Raw genomic sequence first — 13,091 nt, forward strand, 5'->3', positions numbered from 1 at the left:
GAAATGATTTCACCCTGAAGGAGTACTAAGAATCCCCTCATTATGGTCATAAAGCTAACCTTACCCTCCCCTCCAAGCTCTGGCTCCTCTGATGACTAATGGCCATGGCACGTATGCAGGCTGTGGTCACAGAACAATTCTCAGCTCTACTTAAGGCTGGCCAATTGAGGATGCTTCCTATTTGCCTGCTCGGTGTTTCCCTGAGTCCAAGATACTCAGTGTAGCTCTGGGAAGACCAGGCATATCCTAAATACAGCTCTGTTCATTGCTGTCAAGAATCTTCCATTTCAGGGGCACCTGGGTGGCTCAGCAGTTGAGTGTCTGCCTTTGGCTCAGGTCGTGATCCTGGGGTCGTGGGATCAAGTCCTGCGTCAGGCTCCCAGGAGGGAGCCTATTTCTCCCTCTGCCTAGGTCTCTGCCTCTGTATGTCTCTCATGAGTACATAAATAAAACCTTAAAAAAAAAAAAGCATCTTCCATTTCAGTAGATCCCAAGGAGGTAAACAAAGAGTTTCCTGGACCTTGGATCACTTGGAGTTCCACAGCTGACATGGCCACAACTCCAGACTTCAACAGCTTTCCTCCCATGCTGCCAGCCAGCAGTCTTTCCTGCATACGCAGCTTCCACAGGCAGACAGTCTGGGCTTTCTGGTGGCTCCATGTTAATAAGCCTTTCTCAAGTTCTGTAGTGCAGATCTTTTAATATCTCCCCCCCTCCCCCGAGGTACCAGAGATTTGACTTCCTCTACCTACTCATTTAACTGCTTCCCAAAAATCATTACCACTTGCCTGTTGTGTCCCTTTCCATTCTTTCACTTTGTGGGTTTATAACTTTATTCTATTCCTTGTCCTTTAAGAGGAAAGTATGTACCTTTAAAAACAAGTCTCTGTTGGGGCATCCGGGTGGCTCAGTTGGCTAAACATCTCCCTCCCGCTCAGGTCATGATGGCGGGGCTTCCCCCCTCCCCAGCCATCGGGCGCCCTGCTCATCCTGGAGCCACCCTCCCTTCTGCCATGCTCTCTTTGTCTCTCTCAAATAAATACATCTTTAAAAAAAAATAAACAAGTCTCTGTTGAGAGAAGTATATGTTCTTAACCGCCTCAGAGAAACAATGTTGGAAACTCTGCTGTTGACCTGAACTAGATAGAGGGACAGAGCCCATGCTTTAATGCCAAACCTTATTATATAAAAAAGCTCCATAGTCCCTGCCTTTGCCAACTCCCTCACTCCAGCTCCCCTACCCCCACACACGCATATGCTAATCATATGTGCACTGAACACATGCAAGTAAGAAAGTCTGTCGCATAGGTCATAAAACTCAGAAGAACTAAGGAACTCTCCATCCAGCACTGTAGGGTACTGGGCAGAGTCCATGGTGGTGCTGAGGACTCCCCTCCTGTGGGGAACCATCCTTCCACAGACACAGGGAAGGGGGAGCCCATTTGGACCACACAGCTGTGCCTTCTTTTCAGAGGGGACACTGAAAACAAAGGACAGGCCTGGCCCAGAGGCCTGCCGGGCTGTGTTCTCCTCCGGAATTTGCACTGCAAGGATGAACGAGTTCTCTTCTTTCAGAAGGTACAGAAAGGGCCCCCAAAGGCCACAGGTAGGCTACTTGCAAAGTAAACTCAGGAGGAAGCAAAAGCTATGGTTAGGCAAGGACAGCGGGCCACTGAGGGAGCACGAAGAATGGAGCAGAGGGGCAGCCAGTGAGACAAGTGGAGGACGTTCAGGTCCTGGTGGTAAGCTAGTGCTAGCCACGTAGGTCTTTCCCATAAACCATTTTGGGGGCGCATTGGTGGCACAAGTCCGTTAAGCTTCTGTCCAACCCAACTTCTGCTGAGGCCATGATCTCGGGGTCGTGGAAAGGAGCCCCACGTTGGGGCTCAAATAATTAAATGTTTAGAAAAACAAACACACACACAAACCATTGTTCCTCTGGGAGAGCTAAGAGAGTCAATTGCTTACAACCAAAAGATAAAATGCCAATTATTAGCCACCTCTGTGTGTTTAACCAAAATCCCATTTTATTTTGTTTTTAATGTGGTTCTGTGACAAATAATGAAGAGTTTTACTTTTAAAAAATAAGTTTCAGGCAGCCCGGATGGCTCAGCAGTTCAGTGCCACCTTCAGCCCAGGGCGTGACCCTGGAGACCCGGGATCGAGTCCCTCGTGGGGCTCCCTGCAAAGAGCCTGTTTCTCCCTCTGCCTGTGTCTCTGCCTCTCTTTCTATGTACACACTCTCATGAATAAATAAAATCTTTTTTTTTTTTAAAGATAAGTTTCAGTTGAGAAGAAAAATACTATTTACACACCAAGGTTCAAATCATGAGAAAAACTTAAATCCCATGAGGACAAACACATTAAACGTCCACTGAAGTCCCCGTTACAAGAGCGGTCTAGCACTGGGCATGGGATTTCCATGACTTCCTTCTACATATAGTACAAGGTGTGTACCCCTACCCTGAGCCCAGTGGTTCATCTCCCCATCTCTCTCCCACTTCTCGGGCCCGTTCTAAGATTCCTCTCTGAGCATGCAGCAGTTTGGTCTCAACTGACCCAACCGTGGATATTTCGGTCCACTGGTGGGGGACCAAGGACTGCCTGGTGAGAAACTGTAACCTCTGGATCCCTCCTGATCCTAACATGCAACCTTCTGATCAAAGAAGTTCCGAAGTAGAAAGGTCACAACTAAAATAAGATGATGGGTAGAAAAGGCAGAAAGGAAGCAATAACCTGCAGCTGGTCACTGAGATACTCCCCAGAGGCGAGAGAACAGTCAAGTTTGTGAGAGGAGCAGCCTATCACTAGCGTCCCCTCTGCTGTCCCCTACACGAAGAGGCACGAGGCATGTGGGTTTCTGGGAGGCACAAACCATAAAGTTAGCAGGAAAAACAAAGATCCATCATATACTTCACTAGCCTTCATACTGTTCCCTGCCTACTTTTTTTTCATCTGTTAAAAAGGCAAGATAGACAAATACCACTGGAGAACTTGTAGAGGAAATTAACCTCCAGGCCTCAACAGGAAACCACAGGGAGGCCTATCTCTATTTCTCCGGTCTCTCCAGCAGAGGACCTGTTATTTCCCTGACCAGACAGTGCACTAGAGCAAAAGGTCGGGACAAATCAGCTGTCAAATCACAACCAGTGACTCTGCAAAACCCAGATTTAGAAAGCAAAAAATAATCTGAGAATTAGCTTTAGCGGTAATCCACCAATATCCACCAGGAGTGTCCTCACTGAAACCAGGCATCACTACTAACCCTTGTGAAAAGGGAGGTTCTAGATGTAGTTTTCTTCTAAGACGAGCAAACTGAGCAAGGGTAAGCCCCAAGCAACTCTTCCACGGAGGGCTTCTGGTCAGGAGAGTACCACTGCTCAACGGAAGGTCAAGTGTCCAGTCTCTCTTAAAAAAAAAAAAGTGTCCAATCTCTTACCAAAGTAAAACCCATTCAAAATAGGGTAGAAATAAATTACCATGTCCAGTATTTTTTTAAAAAAGAAATCGGCAAAAGCTTCTTAGCTGAGCTAGTACTAGAGATTCATAAAGGCAATTTCTTATTCCTTAAGGCAACAAGGACAGAAGGAATCAATTTGCTCAACAGATGTTCCAAGGCAGAGGACTGTAGGAAGATACTCTGTGGCGCAGGAAGCAAATGCTTCCCGGACAAGTGCAGAGAGGCCTTCCTCCTGATCCAGAGAGAATCCAACACTGAATCTCTCCGTGAAGAGCCTCATGACAGTTTTGTAGGCACACAAAGGCCTAGTCCAATTAAACACTGAGGACATTGCAATGAACAGGGCCACATTGGAAAATGCTACGGTATACACATTTTTCATTTTTTGTAAAAAATATGTACTTTTTTAAATAAGGAAATTTACTGTCTGCTGGCACTACTTATAGGCATTCTTTCACTATTTTAGTATCGTCCAAGAGTAGATTACTCAAAATTTCTTTTAAAAAAAAAAAAAATGGCTTCCATTAAAGGATCTAACTTCTCACTTTTAAAATCTGATTGCTGACCAACATATTTTTTGAAGCTGGTTTATTTATATTTTGCCTTTCCTTGATCCTGTAACACTTAATTGCAAAATGCTTGTTGTCTCACAGTTTCTTAATAATCTTTTAAAATAAGAGGGTTTCTTTCCTGTTTTAAAGGAGAGTCACATTGTTTTTTAATATTTTGTTTATTCATGAGAGATAGAGTCAGAGACAGGGAGAAGCAGGCTCCTCACAGGGAGCCCGATGCAGTCGATCCCCAGACCTGGGATCACGCCCTGAGCCAAAGGCAGACACTCAATCGCTGAGCCACTCAGGCGTCCCGGTCTTCACAATTTAAAGGGCTGTTTTTAAAATATGCAACAGAGACTGCGTGTGGCCTACAAAGCCTAACTATGAGGTGACCTTTTACTGAAATCATCTGCCAACTCCTGAACCAGATGGACAACAGCATGTTCAACACAAATATTCCTTACTCTACTTATTTTGAAACAGAGCTTGACCAAGCCAGGCAATATATCGTTTCCCCTCATCTGATGACAGACCTGGCCAGGAGAACACCCTAAGGCTGACCTCTGTTTAGTCTTCTCTAAGGCTTCAATTTCACCACCTATAGGATTCAGAGTTCCTAAATTTAGATGTAGAATCCCACGTTACAGTTAGCCAGGATTCATGTCGTCCTGGGCTCTGATCACTTGCCCCGTGCCCAGCATTAATTCACACTTTGGGAAGCATCTTCATGAAAACACACCAGTGCTAGGTACCAACCACATGGTGAGTGCCAGGTGAGGGACTGTACAAACCTCGAGGGAAGCAGGTGGTATCCAACACGGGAGAGGGCAAGACCCAGATACAACACATCCTGTGGCAGGGGCAGGGGTCCACTGAAGCACAGACACTAAGGTACCTGGGACCCCAGTGTAGGCATTTATACAGGAATTTCATAACAGACATGTAAACCATCTGAGACTTCAGGCTCAATAGCACAGTGCTGGGAAACGGGTTTCAAGTCTATTCCTTCAGTATACTCCAGTACATTCCATATATATACGTACTAAAAAGAGGACAGTCTCATAACATGGCTCCTTTCCTGGACAGTGAAGTCAACTTGGATTCTTTGGCATTTGGCCACATTCAGTGGGCCTCACTAAGCACATGAACTAGCTACGTGCAAAGATGCCCTGCCCTCTGCTCCTGCCAGCCTAGGTGGTTGTCATGGGTGCTGACTGTCCTGGCACCATCAAGTGCAGGGCTGGGCTTCCTGCCAGATGAGAACAATGGTCAGGATATTTTCTTTGAGACTTTTTAAATTAGAAGTTCATTTCTGCGTGTCAGGAATTCTTGACGGAAGTTTTGGTTATCAAAAACTGTCCTCAGAATTTAAACTGTACATCTCCACCCAAATCTGGGACTGACCCACGATGCCAAGATGCCTAGGGAAACCAGATGAGTCACTGCCTAAGGAATTGGCAGAGGAGGTGGTTAACTGTTGTATATAAATGTGAAAGCTGGAAAGCAGGGAGACATCTGTGTTCAGGGGCTGAAATAAAAGCTGGGGCCTACATCCACATCAAGTAAATATTTCCACTGCTTAGAGTCACTGAAATGCAGCGCACAGTTGCTCTGGCCAACATTCCTCCCCAGAAAAGCCTTGGTCTACAACAAACCTATTTATCTGAACTTTTCATTATAACTTTATGTCTAAGAGCTCATACCCAGTTACCCAACAACAATCATGGTAATTTTCCATCTGCTTAGATCCCTAGCTGTCTCCTCCTAGCCTCCCAGGTGTCTATGCAGCAGGCTTCCCATGAAGCCCTTCATCTTCTGTACATTAGTTTCCTATTTTACAAAACAACTCTCAGTAAAAGTTTATATGTGACTAAATATACAGATATTTTGAGAAGGGTCAAAGGAGCAAAGATGCGCAGTAAACTGCAGGATATAGAAGATAATGCATCTGAGAATATTCTTCACAATTAAAAACAGTTGATAAAAGTTCTGTCATCACCTGACCTCCTTCAAAATAACTAGACTAGGGTTCAGATCAAGCAGCCTGTCAGCAAAGCGAGGAACCGATTAACAAGAGACCACAGAGAGCAGACCTCAACGGCCTCCCTAGGCCCCTAGCTCCCCAACTATAACGGGGCAGCCACCCCTCTTCTGCTTCATGAGGTTATCAGAAAGAGCCAACAATTAAAGTGGTATAAATGCAAATCATCATCATCAACCTCAGCTTCTTAAGTCCCTGTCCTGAAGGACTTACAGATACCGACACTCAGGCAAGGGGCCGGCCGAGCACAGGAGCCGCCCTGGCGAGTCTGGCTGTGGGCATGTAGAACATGTCCAAACACCAAAAAGCTGTCCGTGTAGTCACAGACTTGTGCTTTGGGAAGATTTCTCAGGATACTAAATGCTTCTAACATTCATCTCCCCGTGTCCCCATGCCCTATTTAAAAAGAAAAATACACAGTGGCTCCCTTTAGAAAGAATGCTAACTTTTTCTAATAAGATAAATGAACAGAGGACATTGGAATAGTATTTCTCGATACTCCCTTCAAATAACTCACATTCCCCGTGGCACTTTTTCAGAAACATTTGGGTGCGTATTTTAAAAAGGAAGCCCTAAATTCTGCTAAACTGATACCCTGTTGCTTCCTCTCAAAATTAAATTAACCTAAGACAAAAGACAACATTTCCAGAAATGCTGAAAAAGCCAAAAATTAGCTCTACTCTAATGGTTTTGAAATTGTGGGTTTGAATTTTGTAAAGCACACTCATCTATAATTTTTACATTCTTTTAACTTTCCAAATTTGGTTTTTCCAATGAAAGCAGGATTCTGGTAAAAATTAATTTTAAAATGTGTCTGAATAAGACCAAATTAACTCTCAGCAATCTACTCTTAATATCATATACCATGGGCTAATAATGTAAGCATTAAATACGCGATAGCACTTAATGTAACCAAGGAAGAGAGAGAAAAAAGAGGAAAAGAGCAAGTTTATATAAAACACAACTATATAGAAAACCACTCATAAGGAAAATTAAGACAAAAATTATAGCTGATCATTAAGGGTAGAGATCTTCTCTCCCCTTCTCTTCTTTTCCAACAAATTTTGTAATTTCATAAAGACATGCAGAGATAGGAGAGTTATAAAAAGTAAGTCAATTGAACTGACCTTTAAAGACTCCTGTATATGCCCTGTAGCCTGGTCTTCCCTAAGGTTCTCTGGATAAACAAACACTCCTGTCTAGAGATGCAAAATATGGATGCAAATATGTTCTAACTCTTCACTGTCAACTTTGTATACCCCAAGTGCCACCTGCCAGTGCTGCTCTATGGGTTAGTAATGAGAAGTGGCCCTGCAAACTGGAGAGAGGATAAGCTTCTGAAGCAGCCCCTTGCTCTCCCAGAAGCTGAAACCTTTCTAGTCCCATGGAAAGCAGTCAATGAAGTATTTCAGGGAGTGAAGGAAAATAAAACTTACTCAAAAAGAAGCAACAAGAGCTGCCTTCACATCCACGAATCAAAACTTCACTCCTAAACCCAGCAGCCCCCCGGAAGGAAAAGGGGCCCTTGGCGCATCTAAGGTGAAGGTGAGCTCACCACACAGCAGCAGCCACCTTGGCCTGGTACTTGAGATCAGGGACTTGCAGTGATTACACAGAAGCTGTTGCTATGTTCCAGAAAATACATCCCCCCAAAGTTAAGAGCACACACCAATGGACTCTTAGCACCAGGTTTGCACACTTGATGATTAGGTTCCGACCATAGGCAGGAAAAGACCTACTTTCCAGGGGAAGATACCCCCCACCCTCTCCTGAAGGTCCTCTATTCGTCAACTGCTAAACAGGTGTGCCCGTCTGCTCCCTCCACATGAAGGAAAGAAATACTTGTCAACAGTGGGAACTGGCCCTGGCTGGAGCGCAGGTATCTTTTCTGCGACCTGAACCTCAGCTGACAGGGACGCTGGAGGGGGTCACACCGCAGGGGGCGCGTCACCATCACCGCGGGCGGGCGGGGGGGGGGGGGGGGGGGGGGGGGGAGAGCAGATGCAGAGTACTTACCGCAACGAACAGCATGCAGTACATGGAGAACGATGAGTGGCCCGAGTAAAAAGACAATCTGGAAGAGAAAAACACAAAGGTCAATTTTCTTTCCTAGAGGCCGACAGTCTTGACGGCCTCAGTCGTCCTGCCACAGTGCATCCACCTCTGCCCCTCACCCTGAGAAACTAGCAGAGCGGGGAAAGAGGGCAGGACAGACATTAGAGAGTCTTGGGGGAGGAAGGGTCCTTTTACAGAGACTTCCGGCAGGGAACAAAGCTGAGACACATATATTTGAAGTAATGCTTGACAAGCCACAACTAGTACGCAAATGCTCTGACATCGTTACACATAAACTTATATGACCATGATTTACGTTTTCTTTCTACCTGCAGGGCCTGCCCCTGAGTACTAGTAATACCTCCTTTGGAACACTCAGAAGTTAACTACTTTTTCAAAAATAAAGTAAGTTCTAAAAAACCAGAAGTGGTATCTTAGCATTTTAAGCAGGCACACATTTTGCCTTAGATTTCCTGCCACATTCAAGTGTTTTTGTTTAACATTTATTTTAAAGCTGTGCACTGAGGAGTCCTCTCTTTTCAGTATTACATTCTATAAACATGTGAGTCTCATCTTCCCACCCAAAATGACAGAATGCTTGCAAAACTTAATTTTATGGCACTGTTTGGAATAGGGAGAAAGCTCTCTAACATCCATGATCTAACTTCTGCTTACACAGTGCTGGCCACTGGAGCAGAAAAGGCAGGCATATCTGATACAATAAAGTAACTCCATGCAAAAAGATGCATCAAAGAATCAGAATGCTTCTCCTGAAAGCTTTCCCTGCATATGAATAAGAACAAAACTCAGAAGGACAGGCTGCTAAGCATATTACTTATTATACCCTGCTTGATTCAAAAATAATTTGGTTGCCTGGATTTAGAGAAGTGAAATTAAAACACAGATCAGAAAGTCATCTGTGTACGTTTGGCAACTGAGGATAGGTGGGAGTGGAGATTTCTTAAGCATGTGTCGATGATGGTCTAGCAAGAATTATGATAGTCTTTTTCATAATCAGATACATCTCTAAGAAAATGAATATTCTCACTTGTAGTACCAGGTAGGAATTATGTAATTAAACCTGCTAATTGCTGCGGATTTAATCTGTGTAAAACATGAAGAAAAATAAATTACTTTTAGCCTCACCAACTGTTTGGCTCACCAACTGCATTCATATGCAGGGAAAGCTTTCAGAAAGGATCAATACAAATCCTTATTTTAAATCAGATAATTAGAGCAGAATTCTATACATTTTATGTTTCAGTAAGTTATACTGAAGAGCCTACAAATAAATAAAAGCCAGTTTCAAGGACTGTCAAAGCCCATTAAGCCAACATGACCACGATCAAAGAAATGTTCTCAAAGCCAAGCAAGTTCAAAGTTTCACTAAGACTTCATCTTCAGAGTATTCATTGTACACTGGGCCACAAAATTATAAATTCCAAAGCTATGTAATAGTTTTAAATAGTTCTGATTTAGTCACAGGGTGATTTCATTAGTTGAAAACAAAATGGTTTCAGTTTTTTATTCCAAATACATAAACAGATATTTTGGTAGAGAATCAAACAATAACCTCTGACTTCAACAAACAAGGATTAAAATAAAGGGAACACTCTATTTGACCCCAATCTCTAAGTCTTTACCCACAGTAAGTGATCAAACAAATCACAGCAATGTGGATTTTTACTATTAAAACAGAATAAAACACCCAAAAATAAATTCAAGTTATTTTCATATTCCACAAACATCTTTTTTTTAAAGATTTTATTTATTTGAGAGTGAGAACACTGGGAGCGGTGGGAGGGACAAAAAGAGAGGAAGAATCAGACTCCCCACTGAGCAGGGAGCCTGATGTGGGGCTCAATTCCAGGACCCTGGGATCATGACCTGAGCCAAAGGCAGATGCTTAAACAGACCTGAGCCACCCAGGCGCCCCCATACACATCTCTTTAATGGAATCTCTATGAGATACATTTCTTTATTACGTCTGAAACTCACAAATGAACAAAGAATTGTATGAGTAGTTTGATAAAATCCCAAAAATCTTCACCTCCTGGCCGGCCCAGTAGGTGAAGCATGTAACTTGATCTAGGTGTTGTAAATTCAAACCCTACGTTGGGTGTAGAGATTACTTAAATTTTTAAAAAAATAGTAATACTAAAAATCTAAAAATCCCAAAAGTAGTTGAAATGCAGATTGTTTTCATCAATAGTAACCTTACTTAAGTATTTACGATTTTGGCCCTGGCCTCAGAATGCCAGGTCATTCTTAGATTCAGCCCAATGCTAGACTACTATTTCACTTCAGGAGAGCCCTTCTAAGGAATGTAGATAAACAATTTGTGCCAACTTTTCATCAAAGCTTAGGAAAGTCTTTTCAGAGAGAAAATTTACAGAGAATATATTCTGGAATGCAGCTATTTCACTAATTCAGGCATGGTCTATTACACTGAACAAGTACGTGAGTCTTGACAATGTAACTTTCTGTGGATGACATTCTACTCCAAATGGCAGATTTAAGATTTTTTTCCTTATATTTGTCAGCCAAGACATCCCTTTCTCCTGGGAGAGCTTATTAAACTTGGCCTGAACCCCGATGTCCTAGCTTTCTATGGTTTACAGCCATCCACCCCTCATAGTGTCCATGCGTTCCCACTCTTCAATCCATCATTCTTCCTTCTCAGTTTTCCAACATCTACATAAATGTTCAGGCTTATCAACTGCAACAGCCAAAATCCAACCTTTATCAGTCATCAGAAGCAAGCAACTCACATAATTTATAGTGTTTAACTTTTTAAATGGCATTTATTAAGTATTTTAGGACTCATGGGAAGGTTAAATCACAACCTCCTAAAAATCTCACTGCTTGTCCTCTGACTTCTTTTCCTCATCCCCACACCCCAGAGTTAAAAGGCACAAAACAGTTATCCCTTTCACTATTTTAGTTTGAAATCTCTAGTTTGCATTCATTCTTGAGGGATGGTTTTCCGGAATATAGAATTGTAGGTTAATCTTTTTTCTCATCACTTTGAGGGCATCAACAGACTATCTCTGGCTTCTACTTTTGCTATTAAGATAGAAGCTGTCTGTCTGCCATTCACTGTCCTTTCTCTGTAATTACCCTCCCCCCCCCCACCACGGTCTTCAGTATTCTCCAGTCTCACAATCATGTATCTAGTAGGAATGTCTCTTTATCTGATTTCATATTCACTGGCTTCTCATGTATATACTACACCAATTTTGGACACGTCTCAGCTATCATACCTTTGTTAATATCCTCCATCACACTCTCTTTTTGTGAGATTCAGGTTCAACGTGTTTGACATTTTCATCCTATTCCTAATTTTATCTTTGTACTCTCATCTTTGTCTTCCATTTTAGCCCTCACTTTTGCTGTTTTATCAGTCTATTTTTTATATAAATTACTATGTATGTATCATTTATAAATCTCTTTGGTTCTTTTTCAAACCTATGGTCAATTTTGATTCTATTCATCCTATATTATATTCTCAGTCTCTGATTTATTTCCACAGAGTAGACATATTTATTATATATTCTATATGATAATTCTACTATCTGCAACCTTTGAGAGCTTATGTAGTTTGTCGTATATCCTGACCCTCACTGAGGGTAGCTTGTTTCTATGTATATTCATTCATATGAGAATATGAACTCATGTCTTTAGGATTCTATCTGTGGGGAGTCTTAGAGGCCTTGGTTTAAAAAGAGTTCTTCCAAAGATTTGTGTTCTCTCCCACTGGGTTCACTAGCAATCCACTTTAAATTCTTTTCTTTTTAAAGTCACACACCACACACACACTGATTCTGGCACCAGAACAAGGTTACTGTGGTCCTGTAGTTACGAATTCTTTCTGACAGTCCCCCCGCCTGGGAAGATGTTGCCCTCTGAGAATCTTTAAATTATCCCTGAGTCCCCCTCTGTCTACCCTGCACTGGCCTCAGTCTTTATTTCTTGGGCCCCATGGTCAGAGCCCATCCAAACTGAGGCTCCAGGCTACCAAGAATTGGCACATACTTTCAGGTACACATCAAATCTACAGCATTAACAAAGCCCAACATCATAGCTCAGCGGTTGGGCACCTGCCTTCGGCTCAGGATGTGATCCCAGGTCCAAGATCGAGTCCCACACTGGGCTCCCTGCAGGGAACCTACTTCTCCCTTTGCCTGTGTCTCTGCCTCTCTCTTTCTGTGTGTGTGTCTCTCATGAATGAATAAATAAAATCTTTAATAAAAAAAAAATCCCAACATCAGGAAAATTCCCTTACTTTTTCATCAGCTTGGCTATTCATTAAAAAGACTTATTTATATGTTTACATATATTTTTAAATATGTAATAACATGTGCATATGTGTGTGTATAATGTATTACCTAGCACATGTAACTCTGTCAATAAGTATTTCTAATCCTCGTATTGCCAGAAAGAGGGGCAGGCATTTTTAAAATAAGAATTAGGACTAGGAGTGCCTCGGTGGCTCAGTGTCTATCTGCCTTCACCTCAGGTCATGATCCCAGGGCTCTGGGATCAAGCCCTGCATTGGGCTCCATGCTCTGGAGGGAGTCTGCTTCTTCCTCTCTCTCCCCCCACACATGGCTCATGCTGACGCTCTCTCTCAAATAAATAAAACCTTAAAAAAAAAAAAAAGAATTAGGACTAATAAAATGTTATCTCAAATCAACTGCTTTACTAGGAGGCATATAGTGTGGCAAAGAGTTTTTCATCTGCGGTCAATGCTCACAAATGTTTTTAATTATTAGTCTTCTACTAGTTCACTGGATATGCCACAGTTGGCTCTGGGGAACTTCCTTTCCCTAAACATCATCCTGAAATTCATTCTTAAAGTGTTTTAAGGCAAAAAGGTTGTCAGAAGACTTAACGCTTCCAAACTACTGAGCACTTTCCATGCATAGGTATTTAATCCACAATACTTCCATTCTTCAAAAAATCCCCACAGTGGGGGCTG

General features: G+C 42.6%; 1 protein-coding gene across 6 annotated transcripts in view; it reads right to left on the reverse strand.

Moving 5' to 3' along the window:
* The window catches only part of PLPP1 (phospholipid phosphatase 1), a 94,115-nt gene that overhangs the window by 4,793 nt on the left and 76,231 nt on the right, over positions 1–13,091 (reverse strand). For all 6 annotated transcript variants that reach the window (XM_072749937.1, XM_072749936.1, XM_026018760.2 and 3 more), the window contains one exon: positions 8,072–8,129. In XM_072749937.1, the coding sequence (XP_072606038.1) occupies positions 8,072–8,129 (58 nt within the window). The remainder of the gene's footprint in view (positions 1–8,071; positions 8,130–13,091) is intronic.

The sequence above is a fragment of the Vulpes vulpes genome, chromosome 2, assembly GCF_048418805.1.
Source record: "Vulpes vulpes isolate BD-2025 chromosome 2, VulVul3, whole genome shotgun sequence".
NCBI lineage: Eukaryota > Metazoa > Chordata > Mammalia > Carnivora > Canidae > Vulpes > Vulpes vulpes.